Source organism: Stegastes partitus, unplaced genomic scaffold, assembly GCF_000690725.1.
Source record: "Stegastes partitus isolate 25-593 unplaced genomic scaffold, Stegastes_partitus-1.0.2 Scaffold64, whole genome shotgun sequence".
NCBI lineage: Eukaryota > Metazoa > Chordata > Actinopteri > Pomacentridae > Stegastes > Stegastes partitus.
The window spans coordinates 228,292-238,921 of record NW_007577795.1 but is presented as its reverse complement, the minus strand read 5'-3'; the positions used below and the strand labels follow the sequence as shown (position 1 = coordinate 238,921).

General features: G+C 38.3%; 1 protein-coding gene across 1 annotated transcript in view; it reads left to right on the top strand.

Moving 5' to 3' along the window:
* Positions 1-329: 329 nt before the first annotated feature.
* The window catches only part of LOC103353194 (mortality factor 4-like protein 1), a 13,105-nt gene continuing 2,804 nt past the window's right edge, over positions 330-10,630 (top strand). Inside the window, exons 1-11 of the mRNA XM_008276044.1 lie at positions 330-493; positions 939-985; positions 1,090-1,157; positions 1,865-1,951; positions 2,750-2,830; positions 3,014-3,039; positions 3,704-3,792; positions 4,545-4,646; positions 6,741-6,829; positions 7,512-7,684; positions 10,259-10,343. Of these exons, the coding sequence (XP_008274266.1) occupies positions 454-493; positions 939-985; positions 1,090-1,157; positions 1,865-1,951; positions 2,750-2,830; positions 3,014-3,039; positions 3,704-3,792; positions 4,545-4,646; positions 6,741-6,829; positions 7,512-7,684; positions 10,259-10,343 (887 nt within the window). The 5' untranslated portion in view covers positions 330-453. The remainder of the gene's footprint in view (positions 494-938; positions 986-1,089; positions 1,158-1,864; positions 1,952-2,749; positions 2,831-3,013; positions 3,040-3,703; positions 3,793-4,544; positions 4,647-6,740; positions 6,830-7,511; positions 7,685-10,258; positions 10,344-10,630) is intronic.

Below are 10,630 nucleotides of genomic sequence, written 5' to 3'. Positions count from 1 at the left end.
ATACACACTGTTCTCAAGGAGAATACCTTACCTGGGTTTACCCTATGTTTCATGCAATGATAAGAGTAAGTGACTAAAAAAAAATCGTACTATTTGATCTATAGTGATTTCTTAGAGAAGTAAAAATTGAGACATTGTGCCACCCTAATATGAGCCATGGTCTCAGGGTGGTCACCCCCCAAAAAAGATAGCTTTGCCTCGCCATCGAGTAGACCAGGCATCTTTGTTCTGACTTTTCTGTGATCAATCTTCGTTTTTCTGAGTCTAGGGAGGAGCCCTGAACGCAGCAGCGCTGGGAGGCTACACGGTGGTCAGGTGACCCGCAGCAGGAAGGCCAGTCTCGGCTTCACCGTCGCTTTGGCTCCGATGTCGGAGGTGTTTGTGTCTGGAAGAAATGGACTCTGGCAATGCACGAATTTGATCATTCAGAGATCCGATCAGCTGAGTCTGTGAATGGCGCCAAAACAGGACCCTAAACCTAAATTTCAAGAAGGTGGGAGCCGAAAACCAGCGCGGACGATGTTAACGCCTGGAAGGGGGCGGGTTTGTTGTTGTTGTTGATGCCGCCGCCGCTATAGCTCGACAATAGCGTTCTCTAGGGAGGGAGACAGCGGCTTTATTACAGCTCAAATGTGTGGACAAGTCAATTAAAACATACCTGAAAATATCTTAACGTCATATTAAACTAAGTAAAGCAAGCTTAAGGTGTGCGGCGGAGGTTAATGCTAGGCTAACGGCTAGCTAGCTTGTTGTGTTCGCTGAAGCTGCCTGAATCAAACCGACACAAAAAGAGCTGCTAATGTGTCTGTTTAACATACATTCATTTAAAATGAAGCTGGAAGTCTTTATGGTAGTTTATCGAGTTATTACGCTGCAGTTTGTGTTGTTATTTTGTGTATCATGGCGTGTTTTCTCACACTAGTTTTCCCTCCTCGCAGGTGAAAGAGTCCTGTGCTTTCATGGGCCATTGCTTTATGAGGCAAAGGTTTGTTACAGCACTTTGTGTGTGTTTGTGTTATTACTGGTGGTTCATTTACTGTGAAGCAAAGATGAATTATTAACTGACCCGTGTGTTTCCTTGTTTTACAGTGTGTCAAAATCAGCATAAAGGATAAGCAGATTAAATACTTCATTCATTACAGCGGATGGAACAAAAAGTGAGCGTCTTTGGTTTTTCTGTCTTCATTCCTCTCATGCTTACTTCCGGTCTACTGCAGCATCAGTCCTTTTGGTTTGTGTGGTAAAAGAAACCAAAAATCTACTAGTTTATTAAATTCTATCCATTCTTTTTGACATAAGGCAATCAATTACTTCTTGTTTCACTGCACCTCTGCAACTGAATAGACCTCAATAAACAGCTAAGTGTGCACTATATTGGCAGTGATAACGGGCAGGTCGAGAACAGGACCATAGACCAGAATTCACAAGTCAGCCACCATTTGCATCAGGCAGTACCTCATACCGGTGTTGCACAGAGTTAACAAGGGTTTCGATGCTGCTTCCCAAAGGACTCGGTGAAGTTGGGGGACAATCTAAGGGACAGGATCCCTTTTATCAGACATGTCCATCCAGGAAATAGAAATGACAGCATGCCAACATCTTGTTCTCGCCTTTCTCTTGTCATCTGTGGCATTTGAATAAAGCTGGATTTTAAGGTGGCCTTTTACAGTCACCGATTAAAGGAGCGTCTGTTGACTAGTCATGCTGTCTGGTCATTGTCCTGTAAAGCCACCAGATTTTTACCTTTTTCTCTAAGTTAGAAAAGAAGACCATTTGCATGCTGCTTTCATATTTTTCTCCAGCTGTAAATGAAGTCATTGTGAATGTGAGTTTCAAAGTGTGAGATTTCTTTTTTCTTTTACAGCTGGGATGAATGGGTTCCTGAAAGCAGAGTTCTCAAATATGTGGACAGCAACCTTGCGAAACAAAAAGAGCTTCAAAAGGCCAATCAGTAAGTTTCAGTTTTTGTGCATGGGGTTTTTGTCGAAATGACAAGGAAGGTGGTTTTGTGAGACCGGCATTATTCACAAGAAAACATTTGGGAGGTTGCTAGAAGTTAAGCTAATTATTTTCACTTTTCAATGCAGGAATTTGAAAGTCCATTTGTATGCAGTATCGAGATTGATGCAGGTTCTAGTTCTGCAAACTATACAGCAAATAGGCTAAAAATCCAAAACTCTAAATATTGGCTGTTCTCTGTATTTGCCTCATATACATATTTAAAGTTGAAAACACACAAATATGTACAATATCAGTCCAAAATTATTTATTTTAGCGACTTAAAGATTTAGGGTGCAGGTTTTTTCCTGCATAGAGGATTTTTTGTGTTTTCCCAAAGAGATTTAGGTCAGTACCAAAGGAAATCACAAGTTCCAAAAAGGAATGGATATTTTTTTAAAAATCCAATTTTTATAGACATTTCTGTTAATTAAATTGTCAGAAATAGCAGGAAAAGGCAGAAAACACAACACTATTTACTATAATTGGAACACTCATGTCGTGCATAGTCACCCAACAGAGACCCATGCTGAGCTAAAAAAAGAAACACTCGCGAATGTTAAATCTTTCAGAAGTCATTTTCTCAAAGAGATTATACCATTACAAAAGAGTAGGAGCATTTGCACTCAGTTTTGCACTTAATGTAATTTTTCTTGCTTTAGGAGTTGTTCTTGACATTTATTATATGGCCAGTAAAAGCAATTTGAGCAATTTATGTAATTATGTTCACTCATCTTTCTTTCTTTCCCAGGGACCATTATGTTGAGGGAAAGATGAGGGGTTTAGCACCAAGCAAGAAGATTGCTGCTGTGCAGCAGAAAAATGTTGATCTGTAAGTGTGCCTTTTCCCACCTCTGAATGATTTATTATGTAAGTTGATTAAAGGTTGGCCTGAAAGTTGACTGTATGTTAAATGGAGTTATGTCTGCTTGCATTTACTGAATGTACCAGGGGATCTCAGAAGGTACATATTTATTATCATGTTGTAACTTACAATGTCCTTTTTTGTATCCAGGAAAGTGAAAAAGGCAAAACAGAAGAGTAAGTAAAATATTTGTACATAACATGTTTGTCCTGGCTGTAATAAGACACCAGATTCAGAGAGGAACATTTTATTATTAAAACCAAATGTTCATGGTCTAGTTCAGCAAATTCCAAATGATCTATAAACTGTCCCATTATTTCTGTTTTAGACATTAGTTTGTGTTTGTATTTTGAGCTTTGTGGCCTTGTGTGTTTCATAACAGCCATGGCGATTAGTTTAAATGGTACATAGTGTTATTCATAATAGAAAATCATGTAAAAAACAATACATATCTAAAGTGCACACACAGCATTACATTATGTGTATTTTCAGATTAACCACTTGTCATATTTAATCCTTTATGTAAAATGCACTCCATGCCATTAAGTAATTTAGAGGCACACTGAATCTGTGAAGTCAACAGGACAGCCGTATTAGCAGTAGTGAATTAGAGGCTGAAGTGCTGCGTTGTGGCAGCTAAAAGTACAAAACACATTACACGTTGTTGTTTACCTGCTCATTCATTATGCCAACCAGCTCTGTCCTATTTTGGGAGTCTGTTTTGGATCTGTTCAGTACAAATAAAAGTTCTGGCAACCTGTCAAATTGATCTCACAGGCTTGTAATAGAAGTCGTCATTTCTATGTAATTTCTAAGTTGTCATGGATGTCCTGTTTTTAGCCCCAGGGCCGGGTGAAGGCACCAGTAGTGGAGAACCGCCCCAGGGACCACGGAAGAAGAGGGCTCGGGTTGATCCTACTGTGGAGAGTGTATGTATCATCAGTTCATGGTAGAGCAAGATGAAAACACATTCACCAGCTTAAACTGTTAATTTTAGTTTTGTTTGTGTGAAAAGCTTCGAAACGGTTTCCTTTTAAAGTCCCTTTCCAGACAATGATTAAACCACTAACAACTAATCCAAAAGAAAAAAAAAATTAAAGAAAAGTAGTAGATTGATGTCTTGAAATAGTTTAGATGTAACTCTAGACATGAAACCCTGACAGTCATTGATACGCTGCAACTTTGAGGTGGAGATGCTCAAACATTCCATTAACCTCTTATTTCACTCATGATGTGTCCTCTAGCATATAAAGAAACCATATGGACATGTTAACAAGGTAAAAAACAAGCTTGACCTACCTGGAGAGGGCCTTTAATCAATGGTGGATTGTTTTCTGCAGTCAGAAATGGCAAAAACTAAACGTGTTTAAGAGGTAAAAAAAAACAAGATTTTCTTGTCGGGGGTCTTTAAGAAGCCATTTAACCACTGGAAAGGGTATTTTTATATTGTGGATCAGGTGAAAAGACATTTAAGTGAGGGAGCTGGTTCTAGTTGGTGATCTGGACTGTTATTACTACTTTCATTCTATTGAAACTGAATCTTACAAAGTCCTTGTAATACAGGGACAATACATGTCAGAGTAAAGCTTTGCAGTTAATGTGTTTGTAATTCTGAGAGAAGTAAAAAAATAATTACCAAATAAAACCCCAAAGAGTTATATATCGGTATGTGTGTGTCCAGGAGGAGATGTTCACCAACCGTGTGGAGGTGAAAGTGAAGATCCCCGAGGAGCTAAAACCCTGGCTGGTGGATGACTGGGACCTCATCACACGCCAGAAACAGGTGAGGAAGAACCGAGCTCGCAAAGACTGTCCTTTTTCTTGCACTTTAATTTGACTGTGTTGACCTGTGGAGTTTAGACATTTGGTTCCACAGTAAAAGAAACGTCTACAGCCAAGTCCCGATCCAGAGGCTGCATCCTTCCAAAAACTGGTCCACCGAAGGATGCAAAGGCTGCATCTTGCTGTTTGTTAAATGAGGCGGTCCAGAGGATAAGGATAGGACAATGTCATTTTTCCTAATATTTTGACTCAAATGGATCCCAAAATTGTGGTTTTGTTTTTGATGTTTATTTATATACTTGAAGAACTTGAGGTGCTGCTTGTACTGGACGGTTGTACTGGACTAAACTGTCTGAAAAACAAGAAGCGTTAAGCTTGTTTACATTTGTTAACATTCACACTAATATTAACTTAAAATATTATAAAATCACCACAACCTCAGTCGAATAGAACTAAAACACTGAAGCTGTACAACTGTTCCAGATTACAGTGATTCACATCAATAGCGTCATTGATCAGATTTTTTAAAACAAATGTTTAAAGTCTGTTTGAGATTTTAACACTTCTGTTGTTAGCTATTGGAGTGAGCTGTAACAGTCCTTTGTTTAGAAGTTGATAAATCCGTCTTTTCAGTCAAGTTGTGAGCAGTTCAAACTCTAGCTGGAGATCAGCTGTCGCCAGCGTGCAATTAATCTTGGGATATGTGGGGCTGCGTAGGATCCAGCTGATGCATCCTTTGCAGCCGTGGAAAAGATGGATGCATTCGTCGGCCACATTAGAAAATCTTCATGTCTTAATGAAATGGGACAGCCTTGGTTGTGCTGCTGTGACACATTCAGGCTTTAAATGCAGCCTCCGAAAGATGCAGCCTCTGAATTGGGACAATTTTATGTGTTGAAAATTTATATGGACATCCTGCTTTTGAAATCTACCTGTGCAAAACTAAATAATAGAAATACAGAATTAACAGTTGATGTAGAAATGAAGCAGGTAGAGAATGATGGCTGTAAAAATCAATACACATTCTCAACTTTTTTGACAGAAAATGCCTCAAAAGCAGCTTGCAGCTTAGTGACTCCAGTGAATTAATGTGTATTAAAACACAGCAGAAACTAGATTTGTCTGTATTTGCACTACAATAAAATTTAAAGCCAATTTTGTAACACAGTTAGAAGTAGGTTTCCCTCAATGAAGAGACCTTCCTCATTTGAAGCTTTAAGCCTTTCGAACAGCTGATCAATAAATCGACCCAGAGGGATTGACAACTTAGTCACGGAGATTCTACAGATTCCACACAAGCATTTTGAATAAACTTCTGTTAGAATGAAACACCAACATACAAATACATGTTTTTTGTTTATTTTAATTATTTTCTACATTGTAGATTAATACTGAAGACATCCAAACTGTAAAAGAACACACATGGAATTATGTTGTAAACAAAAACATGTTGAACAATTCAGAATATATATTCGATTCTTTAAAGTCGCTCCCTTTTGCTTTGACAGCTTTGCACGCTGTCGGCATTGTCTCATTCGGCTTCATGAGGTCGTCTCATGGTGTGGTCTGAATCAACAGGTGCGCCTTGTCAAGAGTCAATTTGTGGAACGTGCTTGAGGCCATCAGTTGTGTTGTACAGAGGTAGTGTTAGTACACAGTGGATAACCCCATGTGACTAATGTTGTAATCTACAGTATGGCAAGAACCACGTAACCACGTATAGAGAAATGACAATAACCTGCAAGTTGCTCTTTAAATGTTTTCCAAAAATCGAAGAGATTCCTTATGCCTCGTTTTATTTTTGGAAGTCAGTGAAACTTCAAAAAGATACCACAGCCTCACATCACAGGTTAAGATGACACTGAACACAAAAATGTGTCTTTATTTCATCAGAGCCAGGAAAATTATAAATAGCAAAATAGCATTCCAAAGTCAGAACAGTACACAGGATGTACCAGCTGTACTCTGTAGCCCTGATGATGGCATGAAGTCATTTGAAAACGGTATGTGGAGACTTTTATGCTTGAAAAATATCCTTCAAAGCAGATTACTGATAAAACATTTTGGATAAAAATAACTTTCTGATGCTTTGCAGTTATTTCATCTGCCTGCTAAGAAGAATGTAGAGACTGTCTTGGAGGACTATGCAAACTACAAGAAATCAAAAGGAAACTCGGATAATAAGTAAGCAAACACCAAGATGTTTTTAAAATCATGAAACAGCGAAGAAACGCTGGTATCGTGTGATGATACTGTTCAGCATGACAGCATGTGTCCACTTTATCACCTGTCAGAGAAGAAATGATACCCAGGAATGTTGTTCACTTCCTTCTGTGGTATTACCATTGTGTGCTGTCGCTGCCTCAGCTGTGATTACACATCCTGTAGAATTCTGTGGCTTTCAGTAAACATAACTGATGCATTTTCTAGCGAATCTTATATCCACGTGACATTTTCTATATACACAACATTTTTTAATTCTTGTAGACTACCTTTTAGTTATTTTAGTGCCAGTAGAATAAGAAAATTCACTTGCCAAGACTAAATACTTGCTTTAAATACAATAACATGCAGTGAAATGATAGGTTGTGGAGGTGATGTTCACTAAAATTTTTGGGGGCTGAATAAATGTGAGTCCTGTTATTCACCATCGTTCTCACCATTGTATTTAGTCACAGGTTTGCTGCATTATGGCACAAGGGAAGCGAAACCTTTACAAATAGATGCCCCAGAATGACATTAGTGATGATTCATCTCGAGCAAGCTTTGGAATCCCTACATGGTTCTGTAAAGATGTGGTTGCTGCAGTCTCCGTGTTGGGTTTCTCTCGAGAAGAAGGTGACTTTTCTCTTCTCCGTTCAATTAGGGAGTATGCAGTCAACGAGGTGGTGGCGGGCATTCGTGAGTACTTCAACGTCATGCTGGGCACCCAGCTTCTGTACAAGTTCGAGAGGCCGCAGTACGCTGAGATTCTGGCTGAACACCCAGACATGCCGATGTCTCAGGTGTACGGAGCGCCACATCTGCTGCGTCTGTTTGGTAGGCTCCTGTACAACACACACGTATACGAGAAATGCAAATGTATACAGTCAGCATGCATGCTACTTCCATTCACATGTGACCACAGAAGCCTCGTTCTGAACCTGAATGAATGAAGTGCAAAAGACTTTATATGTAATGTTCTTCTGAAATGATCTATTTCTTTGTGAAAGAAATGTGAAGGTTTTCTTGCAAATGCCTCACTGCTGAAAGGGCAAGCAGAAGCCTCACTCAATCAAATACTCTTGCTTCATTTGGTGCGTAACAAGTTCAAATAGAACTGCTTTAACATGTAATGTATGGACTGAAAATGTAACTCAGATGTCCGTAATTCAGTTCTTCCTCGTCAAAAGGAACATTGCAGATTCACATCGTCATTCTTTCAAGGACAAGTCGCTTATACCATTCATGTGTATGAAGCTTCTAAGGAGAGAATATACACTTTGCACCTGAATTACAACTATTATTAATTCCAGTTTGACATGTTTGCAGTCTTTTTAAATTCTGACCCATAAGCTGAGTTCAAGATATTGTTTACTCCTTTAAAATTCAACATAGCTATATGGTCCGTTTTTGATATCTTTAGTTAGGTTAACACTAAGTAAAATTCAGTAGAACTAGTCAAAATGACAGTGTAGATACCTTAAAAAGTCCAAATATCTTGAACTAAAACTTTGACTCGGTGATATAACTTTGCAGTCATCTGTAGTTGTGTCAGAAGCTACGACAAAGAGGAAGTGACTTGCTTTTCAAATGTGCATATCATACTGCGAGTGTCATCATCAACAAGTTTTACTGCCATGTCGTAGCAGCCTTCTAGTAAATTTCAGTCCTAAATCTTATATAAATTAAACTCTTGTTCTCCATAAACTTGGTACAGATAAGCTCTTCCTATTTGACAGCATTTTCTCTTCTTACCATTTCATCCACTACAGCAGCTGCCATCACTTCTGCTAAGAATCCTTCAAATGCTTTGTTGGACCAATATCCAATAGGAAACCTGGCATGACCAGGGTCAAACTACTCAAAAAAAAAAGTTTTGAATTATCTACAACTATTAATTTGATTAAAGTCAGCTGGGATAGACTCCAGCCCCCCCGCGACCCTAGTGAGGATTTAGCAGTGTATAGATAACGGATGGATGGATTAATTTGATAAGTCAAAACTGAATTTTAATATCTTTGACTGCCGTTTTGACTTGTGAAAATGACGTTATAGTTAACTTTATTCAAAATTAGAACTAGTTACTGAAAATGAAATTGTTGATATTTTTAATTGTAGTTGTGGATACGTATGCTTGGGTGTTACATGTTGTGTATCCAGTTACAAGCAGTGCTGTCAGTTGAATACTTCATGTGCACATTTATGTAAGTAAATATGCAAAGCTTGTTTCAAGCACTTTTGTCCAGTGTTGAATAAGCCTTTCGTCCAAGATTAGTCCTACTATAGAAGCACCAAATGAATTCTTGACCAAGTTGTTATATACCATTATTGCTGTGATAATAGCGATTATTAATACACTTTAAAATGACCTAGTTGCATGGCAACGCTACACAGCATGCAGCATAAATGCATGTGGGCAGCTATTTTATTTCTCCTGTGTAGAAATTATAGGCATATCACCCCACAGTAACAATCAGGTCAGTTGCTGGGGCCGTTCCAACCATTTCCCTTGTGGATCATTAAAGTTTATATAAGTCTAAGTTATGTGAGAAAAATCTTCAATAAAAAAAAAAGAGTTTTAGTCACTTCCTTGGATTTCTGAATTATTTTATTTAAGAAAATCTGTTCTAAAAATCCAGAAGTGTTGGTCGGATGAACTGAACACCATCCACTCTAATTATCACCTTGGGTCTAAAAGCGGACTTGAGAGAGAAACATGAGTGAGAATTTATTCTCAATGAAAGTGTAGGTTAGTGTTTAACGTCATCTTTTGATGCTCTACATTTTAAAATTACATATAGAAAACTTATAAATAGGCTTAATTATTATGACGGCTCCTGTGTGTGATATGACAAATGCAATTATAGCTGCTGATGTAAACTGCACTATCTAGGGCTGGGCAATTTGGAATGCAGGGCAGGCGTTTGCTAACTGCTACATTTAAAAAAAACTCAAAGAGGAAAAAAGAAACAAACAAAATTTCTGCTGTAAAAGTGAGAACAGTTAAGAGAAGTTTTCAGGAATTTCAGTTTGGACAGTATCATGAAACGTGTCACTGTTGCAGTATAAAAGTTCTGAATATTTTATTCGACTCTGAGAACAATTATTTTAACTATTACGTTTTTACTTCTAGTTCACAAGCTGTTTTTGAAAAGAAAAAACTGCTAACCTTACTAGAAAAAAGACAAATTGACCATATCACGATAGTTTTATCACCATGTTTGAAACATATAAAGAAGTAGTTAATTCCTATAATTTGTGGTTCCAAATGATTGTTTTATCAAATGTAGGAATTTTTCTTTTTATGACCCATTGACACAGTGTTTTGTTTTGTTTTTTTTAAATGGTTCTGAATCTCCTTTAGCCTGTTGTCCTCCTCTGCACTGCTCATTTGTTTTCCTCCACCAACAGTTCGCATCGGAGCCATGCTGGCCTACACTCCACTAGATGAGAAGAGTCTGGCTTTGCTGCTCAGTTACCTCCAAGATTTTCTCAAGTAAGGTTTGACTCTCACAGCACCACCAGACTCTGTATCACGTTTGGCTGATTCTCAAATGTCATGTTACATCCGCATTCCTATTAGTGCAGCCAGGCTGGTTGCAAATCCTCAACACGTGGGCCATGAAATCGATTTTCTGCCCTGGATAATTATTTGGGTGAGGCCACATCACAGCATATAATGACAGAAGGTACTGATGTTTTGGGTAGAATGTTGTCTCACAGACACTCAATGTAGGGATACTCGATGATATCAGCACATCCAGAAAAAGGCATGAAATCAGC